General features: G+C 44.7%; 1 protein-coding gene across 2 annotated transcripts in view; it reads left to right on the top strand.

Annotated features, from left to right (window-relative positions):
- PPP2R3B (protein phosphatase 2 regulatory subunit B''beta) overlaps window positions 1-21,267 on the top strand; it is an 877,473-nt gene that overhangs the window by 525,255 nt on the left and 330,951 nt on the right. For both annotated transcript variants that reach the window (XM_069636634.1, XM_069636635.1), the window contains exon 7: window positions 5,809-5,962. In XM_069636634.1, coding sequence (XP_069492735.1) covers window positions 5,809-5,962 — 154 coding nt within the window. The remainder of the gene's footprint in view (window positions 1-5,808; window positions 5,963-21,267) is intronic.

The following is a 21,267-nucleotide window of genomic DNA, read 5'->3' as shown; positions in this document are numbered from 1 at the left end:
TGTCAGTTGACGGTTTAACATATCTTGGCTGTCTCTTACTCTGTCAATCACAGAAAAACAAGATTATCCCTCAGTCAATGCACTGGTGAATCAAATGATTAGAGTAAATAAAAAAAAGATGGTAGATTCACATTGAACCCTTATTAAGCTGCTCCCAACATTTTATATGTGCTGGAGTTACTAGACCATGGGCTCTGGATACGCTCGATGGATTGGAAGCCTTGATATGGCATAAAGTCCTGAGAGTCTGTCTGCTGTTCCCCTTTGCAGCAGTTTGGTATGAATAGAGACTCGGGTCTCTGAAAAATAAGAGCTAAATGGCGACTCTTATATCGGTGCTTGTTAGCCCCCGTTTTTAATTCCATCTATGAAGACATTGCTGGTGTATTAGCCTCTACTCATGTGACCACACTGTCATAAATCAGTGTGCGTGTGTACTTCTAGAGAGTGGTAAAGACCGCAAGGACCTTTTGGCAACTCTGGTGGGTGTGAAATATCCATTGTACAAGCTGGACTGGTGCATTACCAAAGACCAATTTCATGGTCATGTTTCACTGAATCATTTGAAGCATGAGCATAAGAAGTGTGAGGAACCTGCTCCATATCAGATTATTTTTCTTAACCACTATTCCAGAAAGGATTTTACTTGTAAGTGGAATTTGTTGCCAAACAAAGAAATATTACATAGACGTCGGCTGATAATGCTGGAAAATGCATATTGCTGTTTCTGCGGTTATTGTTCTGAACCGCTTATATGATAGGTTATCTATAACACGCTTAATACCCAGAGGTTTCTAAGCGCGTACCCGGGGATTGAACCTGTGTTGCTCCATGTGGTCTTGCTTCCAAGGCCAGCACGTTGAGATATGTAACATGATAGTAAACACATTTGGCAAATGGTCCTGTGATCTGATCTGCAGATTATTGCGAACAGTTGAAGAGCAATATGTTCCAAGACCAAATATAGAATTTAATAACACTAACATCTTACCTAGTCCAATCAGCATAGAACCCACTGACTGAAATATCATATGATATAGCTCTTTGCACACTTTTACACACAATGGTGCAAGGCGTTAAGTGCCAGAAGCTCCTGTGTTATGACCTTCACACAGCGGAACAATCTGGAATTCCTCAATTCCTAGAGTGGCCTGTTTGTTTGTAATGGCCTATATGTTTGTAATGTGTATGCAGTGGTAGGGAGTGTGCATGTTTGTTATCGCATGCTTTGATAATGTTGGCTTGCTTGCTTTGTATATGGTTGGCATGTAGTTTGTACTTTGTCATTGTGCATACGCCATATGCAAATATTGTTGGTAGAAGTATATATTTCCTTGTTTTAGTGAATATTGTAATGTGTATGGAGTGGGGAAGGGTGATTATGTTGTATTTGGTCATGGCTGCTATGCGTATGGGTAGAGTGGTTTCTGTGCAGATCGTTGGTGTGTATTTTGCACCTTGTATTTTTTCGCTCAGACGTTTTCAATGTGCATGCATCATATATAGCTTAATCCTAAATCGTTAAAATATCGAGATTGCTGAGTTGTTTTTCAACATTATTTCTCAGTGCACCATTTCTAGATGAAATCTAGGTGACTGTAAAGAATTGTGAAAATCAAAGTGGCCAATAGTGAGATATTTGGGATGAACTGTTTTTTTTTCATATGGGAAAACCCCATGTTAAAAGCTATTCAAAACACGATCAAAGTAGAAAGAAATATAAACCATGAAGCCTTTAATGTACAAATCTGAAATTTTGCATTGTCAGGCGACTGCCTTGAAATATTACTCAGGAATATTTTCTGATTGTTTTATGCAAGCGTACTCTTAGAAAAGCATTTCAACAAGAGGTAAAATAAACCACATTTTCAAATGCATCAAAATACAATATTTATTTTTCCCAATAACGCCAACCACTTACAGAATCAGAAAACTGTTATAAAATTCACAGCTTCTCACATAAATTGGGTCCAGGGGCTTACCAACATGTGCATGTAATTTACACTTTGCTTGCAATAACTTGTATCTGCAGGTTTTGTATGCGGGAAGTCATTCTCTTAATTCTCCAGTATACGCCAATTCAGTTCTCCATATAAAACGTGGACGTGTGTTCAAATTATTTTGAATTGATCTAAGCACCCCTTCCCTTTCACTTCACACAGAAATCCACCAATGTATTTCAGAATAAGGAGTTGCATGGGTTTGACACTGCAATATTTTCTGTGAATAGAAAGAACTCCCTAAACCTTCTTTCCTTTGCAAGTGTCTGTTTAATGAAAATAGCTTGCACAGGCGACAATTATCAATAATAATCTGTCAGGCGATGAAGCTTAATGACTACACCAGCGCCCGAATCAAAGACTATGCTAGAAGGAACATACATAGCCTATTGTAATAGTGATTCATTTTACAGAAACAAAACTGTGTTTAAATGGCCCCAAATGCTGTCAGTTTTGCACTGACACTCCTAACATGCAGTTGGCTTTGTTGGAAGTGTACTCTCACTTTACAATGTATGCAAAAACACAGAATATTTTAATGTCTCACCGCGCCTGTGTCTCTTTAAAACTATCATCCCCTTTTTTGATCCCAGACAACCTTTGCTCCAGGAAATTACTAAATGGGACTATAAGGCAATCTGGATTTACATTGGGACTTTGCACTTAATTTTAAATGGTGCTTCCCATTTTCGGGAATCAATCTAGGCCCTCTTAAATTGGAATCCCTCAATCAGCAAGGCTCTCAAGGTGTAATATGATCTCCTTAGAATAGGAGTCATCCTTTCTGCAGTCTCGATGGAAACCCACCAATTCATATCTCTATTCCATCCACCCATCACCTTCCAAAAATAATAGTCTGTCCTCTCCTATCTTGTGCAGTCTCATTTATAGTCAATAACTCTCATAACTGTTGATATGAATGTGGTCATTTAAAAGAACAAAAACCATCAGGACCTATGTTGCAGTGCAAAATTCAATATGTGGCATTTTTCTCTCAGGAGTTATTGATTTTTCATAATTGTAAGCCATGCACATTTGATGTTGACTGAACAAATATTTTGTTATCTAAAAACACAATTGGTCTCGGGTTCCTAGCATGTATTCACTATAGAGCTATACATTTTTTATATATTATATTTTAGATTAAGTGGCAAAACATGTAACCTTTTTGCTAATTTTTATCTGTATTCATCTAAATAAAACACCTTTCCGGCTTCAAGATTTCATTAGTGTGACATTACAAACCAGCTCTTTTCTGTAACACTGATTACTGCAAGCTCACACATTGATTTTACTATGAAAAACATCCCGTGATCAGAGCCTTGGTAACTAGTTTAAACAGCTCAGGCATGTGATTCTCACTTGGGGAAAACCACTCGTAATGAGTCTTATGACACACAACTCATGACTTTGAGAATTCCAGGGGTGAAGGGTAAACTGCTCCAAGTTGAATTCAAGTTCACATGTATACAGAAACCTTTCAATCTAAACAGAATGCAATGTTATGCAACCTAATAGAGCTAATGGAACTTTCAGCGTTGTTTCTTTTATTCAGTTATTGCATTGTGGTTCTTTTAACGTTATTTCACCTGAGTTAAATGAAATGCATTGCAAGATGTAATCCGTGTATCATTTTTGTTTTGTTGTGTTTCATTTGAAAGCAAATGTGTTATTTTATTTTTCACCAGTGCATTTTCTTCTTAACATGGCTTCTGAAAGCACGGCAACATCCGTTTGAATTACACCATGATGTATCTCAATCTTCTCACTTTTCCATTTCATTACTTGGAGCAGAGGGTGTCTTAATTAGTTTGCTGAATATCTTTCTCATCCATTCGAGCCTTGGTTCGTTTGAATGCAAATGGGAATTATTTTCTGTTGCAATTAAAGTTCATAACAAACAATTTCCTTTTGAACTTGCTTGCGTGAATGTTCCTGGTGAGTGCAAAATCTCAAACATATCTCAACATCTCTTGTTATCTGCTGTTATAAGACGGCACCTTTTCTCTTTTGCACTCAAACATGTTTCCGTTTAGTTTCCAATACAGGCCACATTGAAAAGAAGCAAAGCAGTTTTTCAGTATCCATTTGCTTTAGGGAAATAGTCTTTCACTGCATTTATCCTGATACTCCTAAGTCATCTAGTGTCACACGCACATACCTATATGACATTAACTCTGTCTCTATGGAAATGTGAATAAAGAAACACTGAGACACTTGCTGAAGGCATCAATAACATTGGTCATATATAAACAGCATAAAGTGCATCTCATGTGGGTGTTTTGATTTGCGACACTGTAGTTACTAACTCCTCGTTCCCCAGAGGTAGCTCCTGTACACTCTGTAATGCTGGATAACCGCAAGCTTCTTTTAGAGCCTGCTCATCAAATCCTTATTTAGATCTGTGTTTGCTAATTTCTGCATGACTGCTTGTTCCTGCTATGAATTTGTCTTCTTATTCAGTGACATCGGACATGCCTTCCTGATTCTCCCCTTCATAATCTTCATACCCCTTTTCTTTTAGATCTTCCCAAAGGTCCAGTGACCCTTGTGGATAGTGTACAGGAGTGTGTCTCTGTAGCTGTGCTATATGCAGCTACTGGGTTTGTAATACCCTATATCATATGTAGCATTGTTATGCGTGTAAAATAGTTGGCCTCATTACGAATCCGGCGGTAACCGAGCCGGAAAAACCGGCAGGTTACCACCGGACTCGTATTACCATTCCGCCTCTGTGATTCCCGGAATCGCCAGGGCATTACAACCCTGGTGACCCGGTAATTCCGGAGGCGGAATTCGGTAAATCCACATTCCCATTGTTTTTCTTCCACCGCTACTCACCCTCATAAACCTCCTCCCCTGGTCTCGATGACCCCATCAACCTCCATTGCATAAGATGCCCAGCACTGAGTCCTACATATCTCAAGAGTATTGCATTTCAATGTTTTGGAATGATGTGCAAGTGTCTTCTCAGTGATCTCTAGCAGACACTTGTTAATAACTCTGTGGCTATCAGACCACAGGAAACTTTTATTGCATTATGGGCAGAATTCCAATGGCATTTGCTCTGTGGAAGCATTTGATAGCAGGGTTGGTGTAGATAAAAATATTACATGAATCGTGTCAGTCATTCTCCACTACACAACCTGTTTCTATCTAATCCCTGATGGGTGTCGAGCAGAAGGCTGCAGCTTGCTCAGAGATCATAAACTGTTTCCCTCAGTGTTGCTTTGGTGGAGATCTGTAATCCTGTTCTGCTCTGCCACCTTCACATCAAGGTATATCATTTCTGCTTTGCTCCTGTGGCTGTTCCAATGGCAGGAAATAAATAAGGGTGCATGCACCAGGGGCAACTATGGATACCAGCACACTCAGGGCGGGGATAGTGTGAGTGGAACGCTCCCATCAATATACTTTTAATTCTGAAGGCATCATGTAATACTCAAGACCTAAATATTGTGGAATGTGCACAGCATGTGAAACTAAACTGATACAAGCACCAGAAAGTCTATTACTAGGTAAGTACTATTTGTCTTAATAAGTACTCCTTACTGAAATAATTAGACTGTCCGTCATTAAAAATGTAATCTTTTAGGAGTATATTATATGCACCCCACCGTTATGCACCGTTTGCAAAATGTTTGTTAGTATGTTGGTCATGGGAAGCTAGAGTAGCTAAAACATAATGTTCCTCATTCAAAATAAGGATTATGGTTAATGCAGTATGGCAATGTTACATAGTGTGCCAGCTACTTTGCATGGATGGTTCTAATCACGCTGCTCAATGTAATGCAATTGCTATTGACAGAATGTGGCACTTTTGGAAGAGGAAGACATCAACCAGTCAGTAGAATACTTCTCCTATGAACATTTCTATGTCATCTACTGCAAGTTTTGGGAACTGGACACTGACCATGACCTCTATATTGACCAACGGGATCTGGCTCGGCACAATGATCATGGTATGACATTTAAAGACATGTGTTCCCATGTGTTTTTTACAGTGGCAATGGCCGTGTGTGTGTGTGCGTGTGTGTGCGCGCTCTTAAAGTCCAATGTTGAAGTGTTATCAACTGAAATGCTACACTGTACCAATTCTCTTCTTTTTTCAAGCAAGTTATGTTACTAAAAGAGAATGTCTAAGCACAGATTTGTTTTTTCCTGCCAGGACTTATTTCACACTTATCAGTTCTGTACTGTTAAGGAATGTTAACTTCTCCCCTGTACCCTCAAATTCACCATGGCCCTGCATGAATTTTTGACCACATAGTATACAAGCCAGGAACCCATAACGAATCTTGAGCCCTACTCAGGTAACATCGGACGTGGCGGCACTTTAACCTTGAGAACATATTTTGTATTGAACGCCTGGGGACCAATTCTGTTGGTAACGGTGCGCGGTACAAATACCTTTAACATTTCTCACATTATATAGCAGCTAGTAATTCCAAGCAGTTGTATTGAAATAACTTCTCTGTCCTGACACTACATGAAGACTGAAAAACAAAATCTGTAGACTTTGCATGAGACAAATGCAAAACCCAACTTGCTTTCCAGTTGATGTTCTAAAATGTTCATGTTTTTACAATTTAGAGAACATATTACTATTACATTCAACGGTTGTGTGAATAGGGTACGCTTTCTTAAAATGTATCTCTTAACACAGCTATCTCAAACATCACCAAATATTATGAGGCTGCCTAATTGCGGGTGATAAAAGAATGGCTGTCTGGTGATTTGACTAAACCTTGAGTAAAGATGGATAGGGCAGTAGCAGGGACCCCTTTAGAGGGATTGCTGTGGCTAAATGAACAGGATAGACCCCGGAGCGCCAATATGAGCAGAGTACTTTCTGTGGTGTGTGAAATATGGGACTGTCTATTGAGGCAGGGACCTCTCTCTGCGCGCCCGTCTCTATTCACCCCGTTGTTTAGAAACCCACAGTTTACACTAGGGAAGGCAAAGGGCTCTTTCAAGAAGTGGAGGGAAAAGGAATGTAAGAAAATGGGAGGTATGATATCGGAAGGGGAGGTCAGGACTTTTGAAGATTGCAAAACGTTCATAGGCATGACAGAATGGAATACTATCAACTGCGTCACAGGTTGAAACAATCTGATAATAAAGAAGCAGCTCAGAGGGCCCCAACGCCATTTGGGCATTTTATTACAACGCATGAAGGGGACAAACAATTGTTATCCAATCTCTGATCTATCCTAATAGATCTGCAGCCGGATCGTAAGTGGTCTTCCATCCAGAGATGGGGAAAATACCCTAAGGGAAGAAATCCTGGAATCTTATTGGGGAAAACTCTGGGCAAATATACCAAAGATGACAAGATCTATCCAGATTAGGGAAGCGTGGTATAAAATAATGTTGCAATGGCACTACACACCGGAAAGACTACATAACACGTTTCCCACCACATCACAAGAAAGTTGGAGGAGATGCTCAGGTAGGGGAGATTGGAGACACATCTGGTCGGATTGCCCAGAACTGAAGACATTTTGGGATAAAATAGTAAGACAGATACAATTGATGGTGGATGGTTTAGCAATGTGTACGCCCTGGGAATGGATGTGTGGGATGTTACACCCTGAGAAACTGTCCCCATTGAAACCAAAACGTAAAGCTATTATGATACTGATAATAGCACCCTTGCTAGTAATAGCAAAACATTGAAACAGAAAGCACCACCCACGAACACAGAATGGCTGCATAAGCTGTGGGGAATATTGGCAATGGAGTGGGTTACATTACATATAGGAGAAGTTGCAAATGTGCCTGCAATTGTTTGCGCCAAGATAGATTGTCGGTGTATTTTCTTTAACTGTAAATAACAATTCCAAGTTCCGTTGTATTTGATAACGTTTTTAATTTTGTTTTTTATTTTCAGTCCCTCTTGGAAGACACGTGTTTCGGCATATAACCTGTGCCTTTTTCAAATCCGGGATAATTAAATTCATCAAGAAAAAGAAAAAAGAAAATAAAAATACAACATTCAGAAACTCTTAACTGAAAGCCATGTACATTTTAGAATAAAGGATCTGACCTTATTAGTGTTATAACACATACCCTACTTTATACAAAAAAACACATTTCACCTCGCGCATTTTAATGAACCAGACTTGTAAAAATATGCCATCATGTCAGAGCAATAGGTGGAGGGATGGGGGTTAGGATACTCCTACTGATTATATCTCATCTGATTCAATGTCTTATTTATAAATCATACGTGTCATCCAAGAGGGGCTGAAAATAATAAACAAAATCGCCGGACATGTCCAAAACAGTAAGAAGTAGTGTTTCAGTATTGGCTGCACCAACTGGGTGTCTAGCGTGGTGTCATCCCCGAGTCTATTTGTCACGAACTGCATCTGCCCGTCCATGTAAGTCCAATTTGAAGTTGGGTACACTCATCCCCCCACTGCCATATTCCCTTTGTAGTGTGCTAAGGGCAATTCTATTGATATATGGCATTCCTCCCTGCCCCCCACAGAAATTCCCTTGTCAACCCATGTAGTCGCCTGAAGAAATCCCTAGGTATTTTATAAGGTATATTGATAAAAGGATATAAGAGACGGAGGAATGCCACAATTTTGAACAAGGCTTCCCTGCCCGGTACTCCAAGGGGAAGTCTCTTCCAGAATCTCATAGCGTTCTCTACACTGTCTAAGGTTTTCTGTGAGTTATCTATATGAGTAGAGGTGGGGGGTCATGCTGCCACACGTTTACTCCCAGGTATCTAAAGGTTTTCTCCGTCCTCCGCAGACAAGTTTGGCAGTTGTTCTTTAGCTAGTCCCCTCAGTCCTCCCAGTGGAAACCAACTGGATTTTTCCCTATTCACTCCAATAACTGAGAGCCTGGCAAACTGGTCTACAATGCCTAATAAATGCTGCAGGTTATCCTCCGGGTATCTGACATACAGTAGCATGTCATTCGCGTATAGGGACACCAAATGTACCACCCCATCTATCTCTATTCCTGCTTCCGAATACTCTGTTCTAAGGAAGGCCACCAATGGCTCCAGCGCCAGAATAAACAGCATTGGCGACAGTGGGAAGCCCTGTTTGGTGCCCTTCTGAACTTTCCATGCTTCCGACATCTGTTTCCCTATTTTTTACTCTCGCCCTATGCACCATGCACCATGTACATCAATTTCACCCATCTCATGAAGGCGTTACCGATCCCAAACTGCTCTAGAGCCCCCTGAAGCCAGTCCCACTGGACCGAATCAAAGGCCTTAACTGCGTCTAGGGAGGCCACTGCACAGTCTTCCCCTAGGTGGTTTCTACCGTCTATTACGTGGTGTAATCTTTGTAGATTCCATGAGGTACTGCGCCCGGGGACGTACCCAGTTTGGTCTGTGTGAATCACACGTCCTATCACTTTCCTGAGTCTGTTCGCCAGTACCGCCGCCAAGATTTTACTATCTTGGTTCATCCTAGAGAGCGGCATGTAGGAACCACATTCTTGTGGGTTTTTTCCTGGTTTAAGTATGGCGACAATGATGGAGTCTCTCAGACTGCTGTGCAGTATTCCTGCTACATATGCGTCTGTGAAAACTTCCAAAAGTTTGGGTGCCAGTACATCTGTGTATGCTTTATTTTTTAATTGTTTTTATTTTATTTATTTATTTGACTTGTATTCAGGTAAAACCTGTAATTTTATCAAAAGGTGCATTAAATTCTCTGTTCAGAAAATTCAAGACTTTCATCTCAGGTTTCTCTGGAAAAAAGGCTTCCCACAGATCAAACTGGTTGTCCGCAGTGTAACAGAGGCCCAGAAGACACCGGTCGGTTTGGGCTACATAACTCACTGCGTTGAAGTGGCATCCGTGCGTGAGGCCTCGTTGATCTGTTTGAAAGTCTATTCGATTAGGTTAGCCATAGCCACCTTGTGGTTTCTCCAGAAATCAGTCTATTCCACAAGTCTTCTTCGTGGGTCATCCATGGGTTCGTGATCAGCGGCAACAGGTAAATAGTTCTGTTTTTTTCAGTGATGGGACAATTGAGAACCAAATGTCTGAGGGTTTCCACCCTCTCCGTATTTTTGCATAATCGACAGGTCTGATTTTCCACCACACCTCGAATTGCGAGGATTTCTTTAGTCAGAAGTACATTTAATCTTGCTTTCATAAACAAGAATCTTTTTTTTTCTCTGGAAATTTGCTGACATAATTCATTGGGACTTTTGGTTTAAGCGTGGGAGGAAGGTGGCGTAAAAGTTTTATCTGCTGCTGTCTGTATTGTTTTAATCCAGTCCATTTCTTCGAGTTTACGTTTGATTTTATCAGGGTTTTCTTTTAAATCTGTTTCTGTGCACAGTATATCTGACAACCGTTCTTTTCTGATTTTGGCCCACTTTTTAAATGCAATGCAGTTACCGTTTTCCATTCCTTCTTTGATTAATGAATAGATGGGAAGGGAACCAGCCAAAATAATTTTTCTGAATAGTCTCATTGCACTGAAGTCAACAGTCGAGGCTAGCGAGACTAGTCCAAGTTCCCTTCGGATAGCTGCCATTGAGGTCGATTTTGGGAGCCCCAGGACGGCTTTCCAGACCAGACCTTCTATTTTAACCCATATCGTCTGGGGAATACAGAGTGAGGCCTCCATTCCAAAAGCCAGTGTCGGCACAAGTTTAATTTTGTAGAAGTTAATAGCCGGGCTTAGCGAAAATTTGCCGAACTTCCTATCAAGGGTTCTCATTTGCGCTGTCAATCTTTTCGCTTTTTCCCAGAGTACTGCTTGCATTGCCTGGTCCGTTGATGAGTTGTCTAATTCAAACCCCAGGTATCTGATGTTTTTGACTTTTTCAATTTTGATGTCGTCTAAGTGCCACGACTCCATGTTTGTGGATTTTTTCGGGTTTTTCTCAAATGTCATACTTTTTGGTCTTTTTTGTTTATCTCCAGGTGATTTTCTTCAATGTATTTTGCCAGATTTGTTAACTTAAGCTGAAGCCCCACTTTGGTTTGGTCGATCAGGATTACATCGTCCGCATATAACAGACGAGGAATGATGGATTTTCCTATTTTTGGTGGGAACGTCCTGATCTTTTCTTCCAAGTACTGCAAGTCTCCCAGGAATGCGATAAAGAGAGCGGGCGCAAGAGGGCAAGCCTGTTTAACTCCCCTTTTCACCTGGATCTCGTCCGATAGATTTCCCTGTTGATTTAGCTTCACTCTTACGGTGTGTGAGTGAAGCGCTCTGAGAGGGTCAAGCACAGGTTGGGGACACTCCCAGGATTCAAGTTTTTTCCATAGCAAATTCCTGTCTATTTTGTCAAACGCTTTTGACAAATCTACAAAAGCGAGATAGATCTTCGGTGCCCCTTCTTTTACTTTTGCTTTAAAGATGTTAATTATCAGGATGTTAATTGCTGTGGTGCCATTTTTTTGAAAGCCAGTTTGTAGGATGTCTTTGCACTTGGCCGTTTTTTCCCATGTTCTCAGATGTTCCAGAATGAGATAGGACAATGACAGCTTTCTGCCAAGTCTCTGGAATTAGATGAGTTCTTTCGCATTCCTCAAAGATCATTCCAATCAATTCTGACCATTCTTTCGGGAATTGCTTAAGAATGGTGTTAGTTAAGCCGTCCGGTCCCAGGGCTCTGGATGTTTTCAGATTTCTGATTTTTACTTCAATATCTTCAGGGTTCGATATTGTCACCCAAACCGGGTTGGTGGTTCTTTCAGACGCACCTACAGATTTCTTAGGTTCTTCAAACTCCCTCGAAAAGTACTCGATCCATTTCGCTTCTGAGACTGCGTTTGTTGGAGCTAAGTTTGATGCGAGATTGCTGTTTTTAATTAGTGACCAAAAGTCACTAGATTTGTTAGTTACCAATCTTCTCATCATTTCTTCCGCGTCCAGTTGGTATTGCCATGCTCTTCTTCGCTTCCGCCAACCAGCGTATCTTTTCACTTCGCATTGCCATGCCGACCAGTCTTGTTCCATATTAGATTTCTCTGGCCTTCTTTTTAGTTGTCGCCCTAGTTTCCTTTGTTCTACCAGCTCTTTGTTATATGCATGGATGGGGTGCGGTTGAACAGTCTGTCTGCCTCCTGTTGGTTTCTGGTAGGGCAAAAGAACGGGGAGGTAGTTTGGTCTCTCGTTAGCCTTACTTAGGTGATTAGCAGTTGTTTTTTCCTCCCAAGATGATTTAATTTTCAGGAGGTTTGCTTCAGTTAGGCGTAACCGAGTTTGTTGGGCATTTGGTTCAACTGTGGCCATGTAGACTGCTTTTCTTGTTCTCCATCCTTGCCACGTACATGTGAGTAAGTTGTGGTCGCTGTTATCCGTTTTTTAACACTTTAAAACTTACTATGTTTGCTGCAAGGGCGGATGAGATGAAAATATAGTCTAAGGTCGCTTTCAAGGCCCCCCCCGTTCCCAGGTTGGGCTATTCAGTTGGTTGGGGAAAAGGGAAGCTATATTTTGTAGATTTCTTGAACTGGTTACTTTCATCCATGCTCTTCCACGTTCCAGATTAGAATCCGTCCATTATCCCTGGTTTTCTTTATTACAATTGGCATTAAAGTCTCTGCATACCATGATCTCAATTTCATCAAACTCTTCATGGAGCTGATCAATGGTTGCACTCATTGTTGAACAAAAAGCTTTGAAGGTTGTTCGTTGAGGGTTCCAATAGCAATTTATAATTGCCAAAAAGTTCCGTCGAGCACCCTTGCTCTTCTGGATTGGTGGGGACCATGTAGTCAGGATCACCAACATTTCGTATGATTCCTTCCATTTCCTCGGAGCTTCGAGTCCCAGGCCATTTTTAATGGCTGTTAACAGTCCCGACGATGGTCTTCCTAAGGTTCCCCTGGTTGCTGCTGAGATTTCCAAACAGAATCCATCCAACGTGGGTTTCTCCAACAGCCACGTCTCTTGAAGACATAGTATGTCAAAAGCACCTAGGTTCACGTCTCCCAGCGTTGTTAAATGGTTATGACCTCTGGTGTTCCAGGATCCTACGATATAATGATCCTTGTCGGGCCATTCCTCGGTGGTCGATGCCATTCTAACATTCTCGAGGCCCAGCCCTGTTCGCTGCTATTTAGTACTTTTCTTCGACCAGGTGGAGGTGAAACAGTTCCACGGGCCTCTCAAATGTCTGGCGTCCACTGTCTTTGCTGAAGTCTTCAAATCGGAAGCTTTTGAGATGGAAATGCTCCCTGATTGTAGCTTGTCGTCATCTTTTCCTCTTGATCTTTTCGATCTAATTTCATGGGGACGATAGTTGTAATCCGAGTCACGTCTTAGACGTAATTTTTTGCTTGCGTGGTTCCTGGCCTCAACCCGGTTGCGTATTACCTCTCTTCGGCAGTGCTGGATCACTTCTCGAGCCACTTCTTCATCCCTCGGCCTGTTCCATCGGTTATGCGAATACAGTTCTTCTGTTTTTGAGTGGTAATGTGATTTGTGGTTTCTAGATTTTGTTGTTTTTGAGTCTTGCTCCTCTCGGTGTGGCTTTTTTTATTTATGTCAGGCAGAATCCCATCGATGCTAATTCCTCAAAAGCTGATTTATCCATGTGGGTAATACCCGCTGCTTTTACGTGTATATATGTTTTGGCTATTTTGTCTTTGTGGTATGGTTCAACCAACTTGAGATCCTCCGTCTTTACACACCTAAGTGCTTTGGATCTTTTCATAATCTGAAGGATGGTCGGCCGGTTTAGAATTATATGTTCTTTTTTGAGGTGCTGTTGCTCGAGCTTAAAGAGGCGGATCCGGCCATTTCTATTCATTTCCATTTTCCTCTTTCCACTTGAGAGGGACTGGACACCCGGGCTACTTCTGCCTCTTGGGCTCGCTCTTGGGAATGATGGTTTGTTTTCTTTCTGAGGTCCCCTATTTGTCCCGTCGACGTCCCCTTTTTTTAAGGGATTCGCCCTTCGTTTCACGGTTTCCCATTTGTCACTATCCTCGCTTGAGGGCCTTGTTTCTCCTGTGTTGTTTTTTACTTCCGTGATTGTTTTGACGGTGGTAGCGGACATTGGGTCATATTCACTACTGTCTGGTTGGTTTGTTTCCAAGTGTTGTGATAAATTCATAAGTGGCGAGTCTGTCAGGAAATCCTCAACCGTTCTTGGAGATCTTTGGGCGATAATCTTTGGGGGAATGTGGTCGTCAAGAATTTGGATCTCATCCATCTCCCCTTTGATTTCTTTAGAGTTAACACCGGTTGCCCTGTTGTTATTGTGGTGTGCAATGAAAGTTTGCGAGATGCAGTCGCTGCTGAAACTTTTTTATTATTTTGAGGCAGATTAGCCGGACTCTTCTCCGCAGTGCCCTCCGGGGCTTTGGTCACACTAGTCCGCTTTTGTGATTGCACTTCAAGGGGCTTAACCACTTTCGTGGCATGTGATGATAAAGCGTTTCTAGTTTGTTGCTCCATACATTTGATTTTTCTTTCAAGGGCCTCGATTTTGCTTTCCCAGTTTTTTTGCTGAATACTTTTCTGATCTTCTACAGCTGTTATATAACTTTCTACGTGGGACATTTTTGCGATCATATTTGAGAGGATTGCTGTATTGTCATGGATCTCTTCTTTTATTACTTCATACAATTTACAGAAGGGCGCTAAAACAATAGACATTGCTGACATGATTGCTATCATGTCTGGCTTCTTGTTAGAGGAGTCTTTATGGATGGCAGTTGCTATGTCACTTAGCTGGCGATTTTTTGGGGAGGATTGGATTTTCTCAGCTCTTTTAGGGGTATCCGAGATTACTGAGTTCGGGCAATCCATTGAGGAGCTTAGGTCCTGTTCCATTTGTGGTCGGCCTACCAAACCTATTCGGGGTGTGCGGTGGAATTCCCCTTTTCTTACGGATGGTAAGGGCATAGTTGGCATCCCCGTGATCAAGTGAGGCTTCGTCCATGCGAGTCGCTGTTCTTTGTCGTCTCTTGCTTCGAACGACCTTTGAGTTTCCTCCAACGTCTGACCTGGAGTACGCTGGTCTCTAATAGCCTCTGTCCCACCATCCTTTTTGGTTTCTGGAATTATTTGCACCCTGCTGTTGGGCACCGCGCTGGCGTCATCTGGTGCTGAAAGGATCAGGGTACAGGAGTGTTCTGTTTGTCGGCTCGGGGGTTGGTTGTCGCCCCTTTCCTTAGTCTGGGTTCCATTTTCACTCGCGTCAGTTTTTGTTGTAATTCCTGGATCATCGGACTTTCTCTGCTACTATGGCTTTTAGGGTTGGGGTTTCGTCCGTTTTCCTTAATTTCAACCCTGGCAGAATTTCTTGTGCAACTTCGAGCATCTCTGCATCTGACACCTCGGAGTCCACTGTTAACTTCCGTTTGCATTGTTGGGTAAAAAAAAGCTTTTAAGGGACAGGATAGTAAAGGTGAAGGTAACTGGATGGCCGTGGGTCTTTTTCTTTTAATCACCTTTACTTCCTCTCTGCTCCTTTGTTTCGACTCTTTTATGCACCTTTTGGGTGGTTGAATTGGATTAGCCTTCCGGGGGTTTTGTCCCTTCTTCGTTTTGACTTTTTTCTTTCTTTGTTGATTTGGTACCGGCTTTAATAGCTCACCCTCTGTTTCCTTGTTTGAGTCCTCCTGGTCGCTCACTATGTTCACTTCCCCTACTATTGGACCCTCTGTGAAGACATCAGGCTCTCTTTCTGAGTCACTAGAGCTAATCTCGACGGACACCATGTTGTCCTTTACCAGGTTTTTATCAGCGATTGTAGTTTTTAACCTGTTGGTCTTGTTTTTCAAATCTGTGACTTGACTTTGGTATGAGGAACGTATCATCGCCTTAATGTTGGGTTTTCTGGATGAGGTCCGTGTTATTAACTGTTCCCAAAGGCAAAGATGGTGCGTTTTCTTTCATTTCTTCAGATCCTGCCCTCGGGGGATCAGTGTCCACAAACAAAGGATCTCGCTGAGGCGTCGAGTTGAGGGGACTATCCTCAGCCCTCTGGTCTTTCCGGCCAACTTCCTCAGTGTTCTGGCTCCCCCCGCTTACCCCACAGCCAAGGTCTCGCGAAGGTCCCGATGCCGGCCGTCCTCCGACAGCCCCAGCGTCGCTACCACTCGTCTCCAGGACGGTACGAGGAACCCCTGCTGCAGCGCTGCAGGACGAGACGGGAACGCGCCCGCCCGTGATGATGGGCTCCTTTGGAACGGTCGCGTCCGTAAAAACCTCGGCCGGCGAGTCCCCGCCTCCTTGTCCTCCTCCGCCACTCAGTGTATTCGCACTCCATTCACCAAAGGTGATGCAGAGTCGGAGTTGGGCAACGACATTCCAGGAACACTCGCCGACGCCGAAGCCCATAATGCCGGTAAGCCAGTTAATGTCGATCTTGGTTGGGTCTTTACTATCGTTTTCTCTCTGGGGGCTCTCGGTTTTTCGATTCGGGTGTCCACAACTTCCCGGAGATCTTCAGCCATCATGAGGTCGGCACCTTCTTTATTAAGTGGTGCTTTCAATTTCGGCTTTGACTTCGGCAGGGCCACGCCATCTTCATCTGTCAGTTCTAGCTTCAAGCTAGAACTCCTGGCGTTTTCTGTTAGCGCTAATGGAGGTCGTACTTCTGGCTCCATCACACTCTTGCTTCGCATCTGCAGCGGACTGCAGCAGACTGGCTCTCACCTCGGCTCTCAGCTCCGCTGTATGCTTTATGAAATTCCCCGGGGAGACCTTCTGATCCCGGTTTTTTAGCAGTCGGGAGATCAGCTATCACTGCACTTATTTCGTCCAGCGTCAGGGGTGCATCCAGTGTAGCCGCCTGTCCATTCTCCAGCCGCGGTAAGTCTATTTAGCCTAAGGCTTCATTAATATCTGTGTCATTTCCTTTAGCGTCCATTGAATGCAGGGATTCATAGAATCTCGAGAATATATTATTAATCTCCACTTGTGTCCTTACAACTGTCTCGTCTTGACCTGCAATGCTATTGATCATATCGCTAGGTTCCTCACGTCTACATAACCATGCCAGCAGTCTTCCTGGCTAGTCCCCTCTAATTGCTGGGTATTTTTTGTGTAATCTAGTATCCCCAGCCTTTCCCATTCAGCAAAATATATTTTTGGCGCAGATCCAGCAGTCCTGCCTCCCCCATTCCCTCTTGCAGTTATGTTTTCCTCTTGTTCCATGTCTTCCTCCATTCCCTCCAGGGTTCTCTGTATGTCTGCCCCCAGGCCACCCATTTTCCCCATCGCTGCTCCTCTGATGACGGCCTTAAAGGCTTTCCATAATGTTTGTTTTCTCTACACTACCCGTATTGGTGTTGAAATACTCTTCTATTTTATCTCCCAGGTGGTTCTTGAAGGCGTCATCAAACGGGGACTTGGCCCTTAACATCCAGGTGGGTATCGGCGCTCTCGGGGTGGCCACCTGCCATCTTGCAATTAATGGGGCATGATCCGATAGCACCCTGGCCTTGAATTCTATGCCTCCAAACTCTCGTAGTGTTTCTACCGCCGTAAAAATATAATCTATTTGGGTTTGCATACCGTGGGGAGCCGAAAGTGTGAGTATCACCCCATCTCTCTGTGCTTCCCTCTCCAAACGTCTGCTAATTGCAGATTACACAAGAGGGCACCCATTGTTTTAGCCGATGACAAAGGTCTCCTATACTTCTCGTCTGACCTATCTAGCCTGGGATTAAGGGTTCAATTAAAGTCGCCTCCCCACACCCATGTTGCCCCTCTATATACAGCCAACTTGGGGTATAGTGACCTAAAGAACACAGCTGCATCGTGGTTTGGGGAATACACATGTTTATTAAACATTTTTCCCTGTTTTCTAGCAAGCCGTGTATCACAACCATCCTACCTTCCTCATCCTTTTTGAATTCCTGCAGCTGGAAAGGGACTGAGGGGGCTACCCACACCAGGACTGCCCTTGCATATGCCGATAATGGTGAGCCATACAACATCCCTCCCCATTTTCTGGCTATCATGGCCTGTTTGTTTCTTGCAATAACGCTACTTGTATTCCCATCCTTTTCAAATATGCATGCACGCGTAATCCCTTCATTTAATTGTTGAGGCCCCTGACATTCCAGGTGACTACTCCCAGGCCATTCATTCCCATCTTGGATGATCTTCCAGGGTTGTGTCAATCCCATTGCCCTTCCTCTTGTTTATTCGTGCCCCTCCCCGCTGCCCGCCCATCCAATAATGAGGATCCGTCAACTTTCGGTCTATAGCTCCCGCATGATGGAACATCTATGTTTATTCCCCAGTTCGGCAATCAAAAATATTCTCACTTCCCATGCGTCCATCACCTCCTTTTACATTGCACATGTCATAGTCCACTAGTAAACCTAACAATTCCCTTTGGCCATCCACTTAACCTGGTTAGCTTCCCCTCCCCCAACCCAGAAGAACTACAACCACTAATAACCGTTTGTAAACTTTGAATAACTGCCTAGCTGCGTACTGCTTCCTCTGGCTCAGCTGCTTCTCCCGCACCCTCCTCCCCCTTCCATTCTTTGGGTAACGTGCGCAGCTCATTGCCCTCCAACAGGCATCTGGTTCCTTGGTGGGGGACTTCGGTAGCTGCCTATATAGGCAACCATCTAGGCACTAGTGTCTTAATCCGGAGTCATTGTTGTAGGTCTCCTGAATACTATATATGAATTTTCATCTTTTATGCCTGTCCTAACGGTCTCACAGATACAGCCTGAATTTTGTCTGCCGTGCTGCAGTGGCAATGCTTCCTGCCTGGCAACCGTGGGAGGCCCTGTTCATCAAAGAATGCGCCGCCAACCTGTTGTCAAACCAATATGATTTGCCATTGTGCAGGACCTTTAGCTTTCGCAGGGTATATCAACATGTATCTCAGGTTGGCCCTCCTCAGCCTCACCTTAGTCCTTCAAACATTGCTCTCTGTTTTTGCCCCAGGCCGTGTAATCCGGGTAAATTGCCAATTTGGAGGAGTTTTGTGTGATTGTGCCTCCCTCTCTTGAGAAAGCTAAGATACTTTCTTGGTCTTAGAAGGTAATTATTTTCGCTATCACAGGCCTCGGGGGCACTACGGGCGGTGGTCTTTTGGTGATAGATATGTTTGCTCTTTCAACTGTGAGCACTTGAGTCAGCGTGCCTTGTCCCATTTCTTGCAACAGAATATTCTCCACGTAGATAGTTGGATCTTGGGGGGCGCTGTTGCGCCGAGCAAGATGGTCGCCTGAGTTCAGAGCTCCGGACTGCGAGGGCACATATCATCCGTTATTTACCTCGCCAGTACAGTTTTTTCGTCCGATACTCAGGCAGCAGGGATATTAAGCTCCAGGCTGCGATCGTGCCAACTTTGGAGGTCGGGGACCCCCTGTGTGACCCATGCAGCACTGGCCGACTGTGCGGCGTGGCAAGCTACTGAACTGCCCTGAGCCAGAGCCCCGTGAGGCTCGGATCGCCGGTGCTACTCGACACCCCGGCGCAGGCGGCCTGTTGGGGGAGGGGCACTGAGCCACACGTGTCGCCCCTTGCTGCCAAGCGTCCTGCCTGGACCCCCGACCCCGTTCACCTATACAGCACCTTGTGGACTGGTGGCGGGGACCAGAGACCCCCGGCCTACATGTTCCGGACCGGAGCCTCCTGTTACTCTGTTCCACGGCGGCTGACTCCGCGTGGTGCCGCTATACGCCTGCTCGTCTCCCTGGCTCCCCCTCCGGAGGCTATCCATTTACAGCATCACTGAGGTAAGGAGGCCGGGGGAGCAGGGAGCGAGCCACCATCCACCCCCTATTGGGTTTCTCAAATACTGCGGTCACGAACCGGCTTCGCGCTACTCTCTACCCAGGCTGCCCTGATCCTGCGGCCCGCGCCGTCGGGGCCCTCCTCCCCCAGCCGGATCGCTGACAGGCACCCCCTGATGGACCGGTGAACCCTCTCCTCCCAGCTCAGACTTACTTGGCGGCTTGGGGTGTCACTGGAGCTCTGCCGCTGCCACCTCCACCTTTCAGGACACCCTGCTTCCAAGGCGACCACCTCCCCCTCTGACGCCAAGAGCCGGACAGTCATAAACCCAGGTACTCCTGATCGGGGTCCGCTACCTGGGGAGCATCTGATCCCAAATTCATCCCCTTGCAAACTCATACCCCTCTGATGCTGTCTCTTTGTTGCGGGCACCCCCCTCACTACTGTGTGTCTGCCGGCCTTCCAACCCTATCCTCCTTCACCTGACTCTTGCCGTACGCATACTGGGCGGATGCGTGCCCCCCCCCCCGGGCTGCAACACCCAATCCACGCTACATCGAACCAGCGGTATTATACCACCCCACCAACCCCACCCCAAGGGGCTTACACACACTGCAGTCACCGGCGGAGAAGATCCTGTCCATCTGAGAGCACGAAAATCACGTGAATCGCTATTGCAGAGCATGACCTGGCTTTGACTCTGACACCTCTCCACAGCCCCCGTAAGCCTTCATAGCATAGCCCCAGGTGTCCCTGCGCTGCGGCTGGAGTTGGGGGGGGGGGGGGGTCTCTCTACCTCTGTAATACCCTTATTCTGGACCCCGGTCCACAAGCCCGACCCTCCCCATGACCAAGGGAGCTGGTACTGGGAAGAAACAGAGCTCATTGAATATGTTTACTAAAACGCCTTCCAAAACCGCCACTGACAGTTCCGAGGAACAACCTTCCTCCTATGCTCCACCGACTTCTGAGGACTCACAGAAGATGCTGGAATACATACGTGATGGTTTTACCACACTCCATACTAAATTGGACGATATGAATGGGACAATCTCCTCCATAAAAGCCCATATCGAAAGGACGGATGGCAGAGTGGCTGAGGTTGAAACTAGGCTGGGAGTCGCGGAGGATGACCTAGGCTCACTACAGGCTGCAGTATCTACGCTCACTAACCGAGTGGCAGCGGTGGAAAAGAAGAATGACGACCTTGAATCCCGCTCGAGGCGGAACAACTTGCGCATTATTGGTATTCCCAAGGACAACCTCACTGAACCCATGGAGGACTACGTGGAACGCATCCTCATGACACTTCTGGATGCCCCTAAACTCTCCTCACAGTTTGCCGTCGAAAGAGCACACCGAGCCCTGACCGCAAAGCCTAAACCGGGTGCTCTGCCACGCCCCATTATTGCCAGAATCCTAAACTTCCGGGACCGGGATGCCCTCCTTAAGGCTGCCAGGATCAAGGGAGAACTTCTCCTGGGAGCAAACAGAGTCCACCTCTATCCGGACTACTCCGTAGCGGTACAACGGGAGCGCCAATCATTCACGGCTGTGAAGAGGAGACTTCGCGACCTGGGAGTCAAGTATTCCATGCTATT

Source organism: Ambystoma mexicanum, chromosome 7p, assembly GCF_040938575.1.
Source record: "Ambystoma mexicanum isolate Mex_15411 chromosome 7p, UKY_AmexF1_1, whole genome shotgun sequence".
NCBI lineage: Eukaryota > Metazoa > Chordata > Amphibia > Caudata > Ambystomatidae > Ambystoma > Ambystoma mexicanum.
Note: the sequence above shows the minus strand (reverse complement) of the source record. Positions and strands in the feature narration are given on the sequence as shown.